This window comes from Astatotilapia calliptera, chromosome 13 (genome assembly GCF_900246225.1).
Source record: "Astatotilapia calliptera chromosome 13, fAstCal1.2, whole genome shotgun sequence".
Classification (NCBI taxonomy): domain Eukaryota; kingdom Metazoa; phylum Chordata; class Actinopteri; order Cichliformes; family Cichlidae; genus Astatotilapia; species Astatotilapia calliptera.
Genome location: NC_039314.1, coordinates 13,564,385 through 13,578,540, shown reverse-complemented (window position 1 = coordinate 13,578,540; position 14,156 = coordinate 13,564,385). Strand labels below are relative to the sequence as shown.

At 43.4% G+C, this 14,156-nt stretch overlaps 1 protein-coding gene across 1 annotated transcript; it reads right to left on the bottom strand.

Annotated features, from left to right (window-relative positions):
- Positions 1–748: 748 nt before the first annotated feature.
- trim8a (tripartite motif containing 8a) lies at positions 749–13,274 on the bottom strand. Its single transcript, XM_026190339.1, has 7 exons — positions 12,948–13,274; positions 11,821–12,409; positions 6,810–6,905; positions 6,239–6,472; positions 5,972–6,003; positions 2,044–2,159; positions 749–1,937 (listed from the first exon to the last, which is right to left on the bottom strand). The coding sequence occupies exons 2-7, from the start codon at positions 12,388–12,390 to the stop codon at positions 1,297–1,299; spliced, it is 1,689 nt and encodes a 562-aa protein (XP_026046124.1). The 5' UTR covers positions 12,391–12,409; positions 12,948–13,274; the 3' UTR covers positions 749–1,296.
- Positions 13,275–14,156: the final 882 nt, after the last annotated feature.

Sequence of the window (14,156 nt, the reverse complement as noted above, 5' to 3'; positions counted from 1 at the left end):
TCGCTCCTGCTATCTCGCTAAATGGGGGAGGGGAACAATGAAAGGAGTATGAGTGACAGATAAGTAGATCCTCATTAAAACTCTGCGCTTATATCATCCTCCGCTCTAACCCTCCTCTCCTCCTCTGCATCGAGCTCTGGAAAATGATAGAGGAAGGGAGAGAGGAGAGGGAAGGTGCTGCTCATTGGTTATTCCTGTTCTCTGACCTAACTTGACAACCAGCTCCAATAACAAGACAAAGAGGGATGACACAGAGATTTTTGCCAGAGACCAGGATGCTGACAAGGAAGTGAACTGTCCTAAATTGGCAGATAATGGGCCTGCTGTGGGCCGCTCTGTAACCTCCTCCGCCTTTCAGTGTCTTTTTTTCCCTCTCTCTGTTTTACAAGCTTTGCTGGTCAGCAGCAGGGTCGGACGTACCACTGTAACACCTTCTCTTTATTTTTTGTTTTCATGTGTAACTCAGTGAGTCACCCTGGAAAAGCTCTTTACCTAAACAAATCGCACAATTTGCTTCTTAGGACAAATAGACCTCAAACTATAATCAGACACAGCGTTTAAAATAACCAGCGCGTCACCTGATTTAAAGTACACACTAGCATACCCAGCGGATTACTTTTGAAAACCAGTGCTCAAAATACAATGAAAGGTCATGTAATATGCTTTTTTATTTATTCAAAAGATTTTGGTTTATTCATAATCTTCTATAAAAAAAAAAAAACTAATGGAAAAACCTGAATCTGGAAAAAAACAAAACATTTGCAGTCCAGTGTTTTTTTGTTGTTGTTTTTTTCTAAAGCCACATGGACTTTGGAGTGCATGGAGAGGCTCCCTGCATGCTTTCAGCTGCAAACAGGAATTAATCAAGAGTTAGGAAATTGCAAGTACAATACAAGTGTGTTAACAGTCTCTTTAGGCACTGGAGTCTCTGGAGTCCCATGCCAGGACCCCTGAAGAATATGTCATTTCTTAAGTTTGAATGGATTTAAGACTACATTATTCACATTAGCACTTCCAGTCGAACTGAAACAGACAATAAATAATGCTTTCAAATTAGATCATTAGTACTGTCACTGTGATTCGGGGAGTAAACAGAGCTACACAAGTTAACAGGGCATATTCTCCCCAAATGGTTTCAAATAAATGTCAAGAGTGATTGTCATAAAGGTGTGTGGAGATATAATCTGGGGTTGCATCTCTGAATCAAAATGGAAAGGAGAAAAAAAAAAGCAAACATGGAACTTCTTGATGCCAAACGTGATCTAATAAAACAGAACGGATGCTGATTTGGGTTTATTATTTGGTCCCGTAATGCTTGGTTGAAGACTGGCCGTACAGCCCATAGAATTCAGCATGTCTGGCTGTCTGCGATGTTTCCATCAGTCCCCTCATGGGAAAATGCTGCAGTGGCTGACTTGCAGGTAGAGGGGCATGTGGGGCAAACTCCTGAGAGGTCACAGAGGGGAAGGTGTCCGACGCTGGGTACGGAGGCCGGGCGCAAGCAGCAGGGGCCCTGGAGCAGCAAGTACACATCAGTACTTTCCTCCCTTCGTACACGGCTTGTTGTGAGGCACCAACACTTGAGAAGTGGGAGGATGGGAATATGGTTCCTGAGTGGTGGCTAGAGCTGGACCCTAGACCCACCATGTGATGGGCTGAAGTATCTAGGAGCCGACTATGACCAGGGCCAGTGTGAGGATTCTGTGAGAGGACTTCAGAGGCATATACAGATGATGCCCGGTGACCTTGGTTGGCCAGGAAGGGTTTTTTGCTGCTGTAGAGCAAAGGTGGAGGATTCTGGGAGTTTTCTGGGTTAGCCTCCAGGAACGCCATGCTGTATTTCCTCTTCTGTATTCCTGAACTAGTCCCCAACTGGGAGCTAGCAGAGCTGCTGTGAGACTGCACAATCTCCAGAAGAGGCGACTCATTGAACGGTTCTGAGAATGACAAGTAGAGGTAGGACAGAGAGATGAGTGCTAATTCTAATGATAATACATCTCTGAAAAACTCATCTATAGTTATTTTTCTGTAATTTAATCCTACCCTCCAGCATTTTTCGCAAGTTCTTCTCTTTTGTTGACAGGTCGGACAGCAAATGATGAGAGTGGAGCTGGCCCACTCTGACTGGAGGGATAATGCTATTCAGATGTGAGTTTGACCTGTAAAAAGAAACACAACAGTAAAATCATTAGTATCGAATTGTTAGAGACACTCTGCACTTTGAGATTTAAAAAATATAAATATTCTTTTTTAAAGTTGGCTGTGATTAAATTTGGACAAGATGATAGTGCTGCGAAGTTATCAACACTACCTTAGCTAGCTTGGTTATTTCCATTGGTAGCTCACTGCATGATTAAATAGGATGCAAAGTTTGACTGTAATCATTGCACCAGTTTAATCATTATTAAAACTGATACAGCTACAAAATTGGCTAAACAGACAAACCTGTTTTTACAACAGACTGTAAAAGTTCTGGTGCCAAAGGTTGGGCATTTTAAAACCCAGTTTGAAGTGGCCATTGTAAGAACTTTTTGGAAATATCCCCTTGTTGAGTCTGAAAACCAGTGACTTTCAAGTCTAAATGCTCCATCAGTTCCCAAAAGCAAACAAGCACCGACTCACCCCTAACGATAACATGTTGAAATGCTTAAGTTAAAAATAGTCCAACTTCTTTCAACAATAAAATGACTAGTGTGACTTTTCTCCCAGTAATAAGGTCTAGCAGAGTTAGAAGCTAATCTGCCTCAACACAAGATTTGTGAATCGACATGTTGAGCACAGACCTTAGAAAGTTTGTCAACTTCACCTGACTAACCACTGGTGATGTGAAGTCAAGATAAAACAATTTTCTACTTTGAGGGGAGGTCACTACCAATTACTGCACAGAATGGTGGTTATTGACATGTGAGAGCTCAGTAAATACATCGGTCGGTTAGCTATGCAACCGGAACCTGGCATGTCTGCTAGCAATCAACCATCAGCTTTAAGTGCTAATCACTTCCTGTGTAGATGCAGCTTTAGATGTGAACTAGCTGACACCTACAAATGAGATAACATGTTTTTACTGAAGTACGAAAAAAAAAAGTACAGCTATGCTATACCTCTTGACATAATACAAACTGCAAACTTAATAACGGATGTTTGAATGTTTAGTCGTAACCACTTGTAGCAGATGGCTGCCCCTCCCTTAGCCTGGTTCTGCCTAAAGTTTCTTCCTGTTAAAAGGAAGTTTTTCCTTCTTACTGTTGCAAAGTGCTTACTAATAGGGGGTTCCTTCATTGTTGAATACTTTCTTGAGACAACTGTTGTTGTGATTTACATAAATAAACCTATACATGAATAAACCATCAATTGACCTGCTACTAGGGTTGCCAACTCCCTGAAAAATAAATAAGGGACACCTCGTGGCCAGGGCCGGGCGACCCAGTTGTCTTCACCCTTCCCAGTGTGGTGAATTTTCTAGCTCTTTTTTTGTGTGTGAAATTATTTTTTTAACCATTTGACTTGAAGTTGATTTAAGTAGATGCATATTCTATTCTTTGTGATATGAACACATGTGAAACAAATGATCATTTAGCCATTTATTTTTAGCTCAAAATGACAACATTAACACGATAAAACAGGTCTCTTTCTTAAACAGAAGCCTGTCATGCTTAACTTTTGAGAATATAAGTAAATCTTTCTTTAAAAGCACTCTGTCCTGCTTAACTTAAAATAATAGAAAACAATAGAAAGAAAAACATTCTTGTAACAGTGCACATTTAGTGCATTTAGTACAATTGGCTTCAGTTGAGGTATTATTTCAGCTTTTCTAATGCTAATCAGCTGCTCCTGTTTGTAAACCCGCTTGTTCCCATGATTACGCATCATAACTCATCATCATTATTCATCTATGTATTACTTTTATGTATTAGTCATCAATTTGTTGTAATCATCTATCCTTGCAGTTGTTTATTACACAAAATAAATTATATTATCACACTTCTGGCCACATAGCGCTGATATTCACTGCACATGCCCATATTAACGTTTTCCAGCCAGGTGTTTTCCTTTTCCCATTCTTCCCTTTCTCTGAGGGGAACAAACATAGCTGCTCTAATGCTGGGCTCACACTGTGCGATTTTTGGCCCATTTTGAGCCGATTTTTGAGTGATCGGACCGATTTTGGCCTTCATCGTGCGTCGTGTAGTATACGTGGGGTAACGAGAAGTGATTAACACCTCACGACCAGCTCCTGATCATCAATCGCTCGTGAGGTTCTCACCACAGCCGCTCACACTGCTCGCGCGCAACCGTAAACGTTGGTGAAAAAGACGGCGCAGCGCGGCTGTGCAGCGTGTGATCTGGACACAAGCGATGGAGGCACAACTTGTAGAACTTTGGAAAGCTCATCCGAGCCTTTTCGATGTGGCATCACAAAATGATCACGACCACAACAACCGTGAAAATAGTTGGATTTACACTGCTGCTCAATCACAGCTGCCTGATCAATGTTTTTCATTAGCAATTTAGCAAAGTTGATGGTAGTGGTGTGTCTGTGTGAGTGAAAGACAGAGAGAGCGAGCGACAGATTTTCTGTTATAACCTTCATGTTATGGAGGCACAGTGTGAGCACTCAGGTCGCATCAGAGCATCGGGCGGTATAGTGTGAGAGTACATCGTGACCTACCAACTTCTAATCCCTGCGAGTCAATCGTGCAGTTTGAGCAGGAGCTGAATAACGTGACTGAAAAAAATCGCACAGTGTCTGCCCAGCTTTAGGTGTACTGTCATCCGAGACTTGCACCGCAGAGTCGGCGTTTGTTCCCCTGTTGGCCATGCTTCTTGTTGTGGTCATCTGTTGTCTTCCGGTATTTTCGCCGCAAGCGACCTTTCCTCGACCAATGAGATGAGCGGTAATCTGAATTGTCATACTCGAATTGTCATAAGTGTGCTGTCAGCTCATTGGTCACAAAGCAGGAGAGGGGCTGGGAATTATGTTTTCAAACAAAGCGTTAATTCCATAAACATTTATAGACTACTTTTGATTCTCACTGTATTACGGGACAAAGTGCGTCCCTTATTAGCTCAATACGGGACGTGTACTTTTGTTTCGAAATACGGGACGATTCCGTTTTTTAAGGGACGGTTGGCAACCCTACCTGCTACCTGTAGCTAGCCATGAGGTAGCTAGCTACAGCGCTATGGTTAGGCTAATATTAGCATATTAGGAAGATGTAAGATGAGGCCTAAATTGTTGTGAATAAGACTATATACTGAAAGTCCCCGACAGCCAAAGATAAATGTCACCATATGGCAGAAAGAAGACTATCGGGAAAAACTTTGCAGCCAAGTGAACGTCTGAGGTGAACCCATCCACCTCAGACTGGACATCCACACCAAAATCATGCTGTCCAGGGGACTGTAGATCCATTGGCTGTAGTGTGCAGGGTCAAAGTTTAACTTGCTAAAAACACTATGCATAGTGCTAAAAAAAAAGTTGTTGAGGCCAGGAGTGACAAATGAATAGTTAAAATCACTGCAGCATGTTAGAAAACTGTGAGGCTCACCCAGTCCCACCATTAAACAAGCAAATAACATGTGGCAAGGAGACAACCCCTCCTGCTTATGATCAGGTTTTTGAAATAATTCATCACAGAGTATTTTCCATTTATACATCATAGGGGAAACACATGGGTTTATCTGTTCTACTGCTGTTTTCTCTGACCTTTGCTTATATTTCGCTTGCTTGACCTCTGTTGGAGTTGTTGTTGTTTTTTGCCTGCTTTTATTACCAGTACACCCGCTAAAGCTACATTTAGCTAATTCCACTGAAAACAACGCAACAGTTGAATGTTGTACAAGGACATATTTGATAGTTTGGCTGTTTTTCTCACAATGAATAAAGATGATGATCAGTGCACTAAAAAGCTTGCATGAAAACATCACTGAGTTAGTCCAAAGAAATGAATATCTTAGAATAACTTCTTACCTGTCCATGAGGAGCTGATAAGGTTTTGTATTCTGAAATGAAAAAACAAAAGTTTCACGGGTCATTCCCACACACCTTCAAATGTCTCACTAACAGTTATTATAAGATGCATCAGGGTTTACTGCGCATGCTTTCATATCACAACATCATTTTATATCCCTCAAAAGTATCACTGTCTGATGCAGATGCAAGAACTGTGAAAAGGGGTCATAGAGATAAAGGTTCATGTTCGATAAATAGAAAAAACAATTTGCAGATTTGTTGTACCTTCATGAAATTCAAACTGCCTGCTTTTTGGAAGAATGTTTGCACTGAGCTCAGGAGTTTTTCTGCTTCGTGGCGCCTCTCGTTGAGCTGCAGCACCTGCTGGGAGTTCTTCCTCACGTACGAGTTGTAGGTGCTCTCCAGCATCTGCATGGTTTCAGCCTGGTTTGCTTCTAGCAGCGCATGCATCCGCTGATACTGGGCTCTTGCACGCTCTTTCAGTTCAGACACTGCATCCTGTGGTCACAGGATACACAAGTATGCACGTTTACACGCAGAAATGCATTTTTAAATGACTAAAAGTACTGATGTTAACAAACAGATACTACAATTTTTATTAACAGACACACAATTTTATGGAATCTATGCTGTTCTTGTTCAATATGAAAGTGGGAAAGTCGTTTGTTAAATCCATTTTCACTTTGCTGCACCTGCCAGTCATAGTTAAAGTTACATTTACCTTTGATTTCCCAAGAGTGAGAAACGGTAGAGTAATTTCATTACAGCAGACAAAATTATAGCACAAACCCCCATGCTGATAACATTCACATAACATTCGGAATTGAAAATGCACCTTCATCAGTGTCTTGTCTGACTCCAGCTTGTTGAGGTGCTCATCGATGTTCTGAACACGACCTTCCAGTCTGTCTTGCTGCCTCATTAGCATGGCCTGTGGAGGAATGACAGATAGGATGGATTAGATAGGCGAACCACAACAAGATGCCCTGAAAATTAAAAACAAAGATACCCATACATTTAGAAACTCTGAAAAACTTGGGCCTCGGCTGTGACCGCAGCATACCTAGCTGCTTTTCACGAGGCATCGAGACAACTTTCTCCACAGTCAGCTGCCAGCGACATGAACATGCATTTAGGCATTCGGAGAGCAAAGGCAAACATGGCTGCACAAATCATTCTCTGACTGCTCCAAAGTTTGACGCTGACCCTGCTGTGTCAAATGAGCTCCATTGTTGGGACAAGCTTACTTCCTCTGTGGGTACACAAGAGCCAAGAGCCAGTTAAAAAAATCCACTGAACATAATCCTTCCCCATTTACTGCAGAGGCTGGGAATCAATCTGCTGTCACAGACTGACAACTAACTAGAAACAGGGGAGGGCAGGTAGACTTTTTAATGAACTGTTTCTGCATTGGAAAGGCCGCGTACCCAAATAAGAGAAAACCTGCTGTCATGGCAACAAAGTCTTGTGTATGTAGTCATATGTGAAATCTCATGTGTATGTAGGGAGCGGGGGTGCCTCACTACCCCCCCGCACTTTCTCATTTTGCCACATGCATTGCTCCCATTGTTTGCATTGGCCTGTGTGTCAGTGACAGATTGTCATGTCTGTGTGCACAGCGCCGAGGTCTCCTCCCTCCCTCCCAATGAGCATGCACCCGAGAAAGGGGACGAGAGGAAAGGCGATGCTTGCACATGCCAAGAACGGATAGAAAGAGAGTGAGAAAGACATACAAAAAGAGAGCGAAACCAAAAGAAAAAGGAGAAAAAAAAGTTTCGCCCAAAAGAGAGAGAGATAGGGAGAATGAGGACATTCCTGTGGTCTCGAGTGAGTGAGTCTCAGGGTAGTCACATTGTGGTATCACAGCAACAGGCCTCTTCAGCTGCTTGCAACACTCACGTTGTGCTGTCTAATGGACATCCACAGGCTGGCCACTATAGTTTACCACAGTGAACACTTTCAACAGTGTATATAGTTTCAACAAAATAACAAAGAAAGACTCTAAATGGCATAAAATAGTAGCCAAATGTACCATAATAACTCACTTATGCTTGTTATCAGAACAGTTCTTTTGAGTGAAGAAGACTACTGATTTGTCCACCTAGGAAACAGCAGGAATACGTTTATCTCCCCTAACACTCAAAGGAAGCAGAGTGGATTATATGACATGTATTTTGGGCAGCTGAGAGTAAATGCACTGACATGGGAAAGACCCAAAAGTGGTATTTCTACTGCTTCAGCATATTTTAAGGCTGGCCACAAAAACTGACAAAATTTCTATCCAGGCACTCGTTTTGGGACAGCGTAGTAGTCTGGTGGTTAGCACTATTGCCTCAAACCAAGAGGGTTCTGGATTTGAACCTGGGGCAGGGCCCTTGTGTGTGGAGTTTACATGCTCTTCCTGTGCTTGTGCAGCTTTTCTCTGGGAGCTTTAGCTCTGCACCCGAAGTTAACGCCGCCTATACTGGCCCAGGACACTCTTCCAAAACATGCTAACTCTCGAGACTTCATTCTTGGTTAAATAAAGGTTTAAAAATATTACTAGCCACCAATTTTGCTCTGTTTTTAGTGTACTCCAACCCCTATTTGTCTTCTAACTGCTTGTTACTGTTAGCTAGTCTCTACATTTGTAAACTTTAATGTGACTGAGATACTCTGCTATTTGATGCTGAGCAGGCAGTGGACAGCTGGTTTCTCAAAGCTGTCTACAGCTGTCTCCTACAGCTGGAAAAGTAGTGGATGGGAGTGACCCAAATAACTAAAACCGGATCAATTAACTGAAAGATGCTCAAAAGCTCAGCTGAACTGAGGGAACTGCCACTGACACTTGAGCTTCGGAGTCATTTCTATCAGCGACATCTCTAACATTACACAGTTTCTGATCCACGGTAGCTATAAAACTATCGATGAGGGAAGCTTTAAGTGCTGAGAAGGAAAAACACTGCATTTCGTTCGTGAATTAACTGCTGCATCACCCTGCAGTGCTGACTATGTTTTTAAAAAATTGGTCCCACAAGTGAAATCAAGAATACATTTTTATGAGTACAGCTTAATGGGCTGTTATACTGACACCTATAGAGTGTGTGTGCAGAAATAAAGTGAACTGTTGAAGTAAGCCCTATATCATACAGCCATGCGGGTGAATGTAATTAACAGCTGCACTTGCAGAGGTTTTCATATCATTCATGGAAAGAACAACAATAAGTTCAGCAAGGGCTGCAGCAAGCCCTGTACCACACACCTCGAAGACTATTCTTCTTAATTCTCCCAATTAAAGTTGAGGCACATTTCTATTAAGGACTTTACAGTTTAAGCATTATTAATGCCTCGTGTTGGTTCATGTTCCAAATGACTTGTCAGAGTCGTTATCTAAAGCTTTTGGTGGTTTCACCATAACATATCAAGTTCTGCTTTGTGCACCAACAATGAGATCACATATAGAAACCACGAGCACACTGTGATGTGTTCAGTTAGTGGATTTTACATGTTCACTAATGAAATGTTGTTTTGAGTGTTTTTCTCAGATGCAGCTAGCACTGAGCGCGAACACTTCTCGTGTAATTGGCAGGGCTTTACGTTGAAAATCAGCAGCGTAGTCTTTAATCCTGTTTCGCACAGTTGTAACACATCCTACACCTGTACTCCATCTCAACACCACATCTTGCTTACACAAGAGGCAGTTTAGTTAAACACTCCTCTTCAAACAACCTGATAGTAACCGTAACAGCTGACACTACCCTGCAAACTGGTGGACTTGTGTCAGTTGGCTGCCTGTGTTTCTTCTTTCCTTCACTTTTTCATGTCCTGCCTCCTCAGTGCCTTTGAACTTAAGACGGTGCACTGGTATTATTCATCACTTTGGTAACACGGCGCACACGAGCTCAGTGTGAATGCTGCATTGACAAAACAGGAAAGAGCACTTTGTTGGGTTATTAGTATCGTAAATGGTGCGTGAGCTGCTTTATGTGAGCTGGCTTCACATTATAGCAGCAGCTTTTCTGTGTCTTGATGCTTCTGCTCAGCAACTCTGTCTTCCTCTTTTTGTCGTGTTTCCTCCAATTCCTTTTTTTTGTCTTGTGTGTTTGAAATAGCACAGAGGGGCTGGGGCAGTGTAGCAGCATGAAAGCCTACCTTTATCAAGCTTAAGCCCGCCAATGATCACTTTCCCCACTGTCCTATTTAGGCATCCAGACACCCACAGGTTGCCAGGAAGCTCATGTTTAAATGAGGAGCCTCAGGCTCAATGAACAGAGAGCCTCTTTCACAATCAACTGACAACTATTCCCTACTTCTGATGTCAGTGGCCTGCCCTCAGTATTCTGGGTATCTGACTCACTCCAGCCCAGATACACGAAGCTTCAAACAGCAGAGCTTCCATGAGCGACGGTTTCCTGCTGAGGTGCCTGAGAAAGCCAAGGTGAGGTTGTGTGGGAGGGCTCCTCCTCCGCTTGTCCCAGGGAGAACATTACTATTATATTACGCTTCTTTTCTCATCTCGAAATTACCAGCATGTCTGCAAAAGGTTAATGTAAAAGTCTCCTTTGAGAGCCAAAGATAACTAAAAGATACAAACATTGCTACGTCGGTTTTGTGTCTTTGTTTATCCCAAAAGCAACAAGAGTGCTGCCCGGGGAATTTAAGACCAAAATAGACCACAGCTCTGCGAAGGAGAACGACCTCTCAGCAAATAATGACGAGAAGACACTGTGGTCTCGTATTACTTTAACAAATGACCCAGCACACAAGGAGCACAACAGTTTTTGCTATTAACACTTTTTTTTCTCAATAAATCACTGTGTATTATATGCCTGAAGGTCCAGGGATGGACAGTGTGACTCCACAGTGCAATATGCTCTGTGAAAATACAGTTGTGAAAGAACAGAAAGATGGCTGGGTGTGTGCATATGAGTGTGCACAGAGAGCAGCTGTGGAAAGGGCTGAACAGACATCTTTTGTCCCAATAATAGCTCTGAACCAGGGTCAACTGATTTAGAACTTACCCTGGAAAGAAATATGTGTAACTTTCCCCAAGTGGAATAATGCCTTCACTAAATAGTATCAAAAAGACGACGAGAGGGCAAACTGTAAAACAAATCTGCTTCTGATTGCTTCCATAGATAGGGAGGAGAAGGGAAGGAATGTGTTTAAGGTGTGGGTGGCTGTTTTTACACCTTGCTACTTGCGTTAGTCTTGAGAAAAGCAAAGAAACAGAAATAAAGTGAGGAAAACCCCACATGGCGGTGGCAGCCATGGCATGCTGGCCCTCGTTTCTTTACGCATCCTGAGGTCAAGGCTGCCAAGACACGCTCATTATTTAATTGTTGCCAATTCGTAACCAGATTAGGATCTATTTTGCTCTTACTCTCAATTCATTTCCACCTCTTCCTCCCTGCTAAATGTCCCTAAAATAGCATTCCAACCCTGGAACCCTGAAACTGATCAGCTAACATAAACAAACTACACGCGTTTCCGCCCCTCACCGCACATAGGTCATCGTTTCCGGTGGATGCAGATTGCATCACAGCACTTATCCGAAGGGCACAGCGCTGCTAATGGGAAGGCGTGGCGGTAAAGAGTGGGTGGTATGATCAAGGTTAAAAGCAGCGTGTGTGTGTGTGTGTGAAGTATGCCTATATATGTGTGTTTGTGTGCTATCCATGTACCCAGAGGGGTGGCTTTCACCTGTCCAGTCCTTTTACATCAGATTAAAGAGGAGGGAAAGAGAGAAGGCCTTTATAGACTAGCGAACTGAAAGAATTACCCATGAATTGTGTGCACCAAATGAAATCTTTTCATTGCCCTGTAGGAGAGTGTGTGTGTATGTGTGTGCGTGTGCGCATTTGTACCTGCATTTGTATGCGTTGCGTATCAACATCGCAGACTGTGTGTCTTTGGTTAGTGCAGTGAGAGATGCAGCAGAACGGACACAGAGCCACCTGCTCTTCCTCACAGTGGAGCAGCCTGTACTCCTCGTGACTGGGACAGGTCCAAGCGCTCAGCTCCTCAGCATCGACTAACAGGTGTCCCGGCGCCGCACACGGCTGCTGTAGGTGCGTCTGGATATGAGTTTGGCAGCAGGGCTCCTTACAACGCAGACAGACTTTCCGCACGGGCAGCGGGGGCCCTCGTCTGCAGAGGACACAGTGCAGCACAGGGGGGGCTTTCTCAGTGTTCAAAGCATTGAAGCGCTTCACTATGTTGGCGAGCTTGAAGTTCTTCTCCAGTGTGGGCTTCTGGTCGTAGTCATGGTTGCACTCTGGACAGCGGACCGCGGCGGTGTCTTTGGCCCAAGCCTCAGAGATGCAACCCTTGCAGAAGTTGTGCTTGCACGGCAGCTGGATGGGCTCGTCGAAAACATTCAGGCAAATGGGACACAGAAGTTCCTCTTCAAAGCAGTTTTTCCAGCTTGCATCCATGACCTCGGCTGAATCCAAACTGATGAAAAACAAAACAAAACAAAGGAAAGGCTTAAGAACTGGTTTAAATGAACCACTGCTTTTTTAAAAAATGAGCCTATTACAGTTTAATTTTTACTGCACTTATATTCAACTAAAATGGCACAGATTGGAAACAGGCCAAACCAACACACAGGGCACTGAATTACAGGCTTATTAGGAGTGCATTACAGTGGCACAGCAATTAACAAATGAAGCTTAAAGTAAGTAGTAACAACCTGCTTTTCAGAGCAAAAGAGTGCCATTACACTGAAACCCAACACCAAATATATATAAATATATATAAATTACATTTCTTCATATTTCAGCGTAATGTTTGGCTTCGCTGGGGAACAGGACGACACAAGCTGTGGCGTTTTGAGAGCGAGTGGGAACTTGACACTGAACAACAAATGTGACTCTTGTCAAATAAACTGTTACACTGACATTTTATTACGCGAAGGCACTCCTCGGCTTTTCTTACAGCAACCCACAGAAACATAACAGATGTATTCTTAAAAGAAAAGGCGTAACGTTACCAACTATTTCTCTTCCATGTCGTCGGCAGACTCCGGTGCACCTATAATACCGTGGAGCTTGTCATCCAGTCCGCGGTGAGATCCTCGCTCCTCTTGCTTCAGATTACAGCCTTCTGTCGGTCGCAGCGCTCAAAGCCGGGATTTTATAAGAGTCCCCCTCTGGTTTTCTCGTCTGGTTTCGCTTTCCCGTCAACTCTTCTGAGTAATATTTTATGGTAAGTACAGGCAGGATAGTCACTCGTCGGAAGAGAGTGCAGTGCTTCCACACCGACCGACTGCCGACCTCCAATAACGTGACCCGTCACGGAGTTGATACACAGGCGGGGAGGAGCCGGTAGGAGGAAGGCGAATGAACGGCCACAGCAAACTCTACCGGACAGACTGTAAAAGACCAGGAGGCGTTTGTGTGGCTCTTCATGCTTTGAAGCAGAAGAAGAGTCTCTGGCTGGGACAAAGCAGAGCCCGACACCCCCAGCCCCAGGGGCCCGTGACAGGGTTGGTGCATGTGGGGAGGAAAAGAGTGGAAAACATGGGAAGGTAATGTGGAGTAGATTTCAAATTAGTCACTCTTTTTAGGTAAAAAATAAATAAATAAATAAATTTTAGTCTTTTTTTTTCTTACATAGCGTTGTGAAATGTACAGTGATGAGTGTTAAAACTATGCAGTGACGCAGACATCCTGTAAAAGTGTAATATGAAGTGAGCGTGGGGGCCAGAGGCAGCCCTAGGTTGACTAATAAGATTAGACTTCTTAAGAAGAGTTTGCACAAATATTAACAATCTATTTAAAAGTATATTTTAATAACATCAGACTGTAAAGCTTATTTGGAAGTAAGAATCCCAGCCCGACTATCCATCCATCCATCCATCCATTCGCTTCCGCTTATCCTTTTCAGGGTCGCGGGGGGCGCTGGAGCCTATCCCAGCTGTCATAGGGCGAAAGGCGGGGTACACCCTGGACAGGTCGCCAGTCTGTCGCAGGGCCAACACACAGGGACAGACAATCATTCACACTCACATTCACTCGCACATTCACACCTAGTGGCAATTTGGATTATCCAATTAACCTATCCACACAAGCTGCATGTCTTTGGACGGTGGGAGGAAGCCGGAGTACCCGGAGAGAACCCACGCAAACACAGGGAGAACATGCAAACTCCACACAGAAAGAATTGAACTCAGGGGCCAGATCAGAACTCCAAAGAGTCC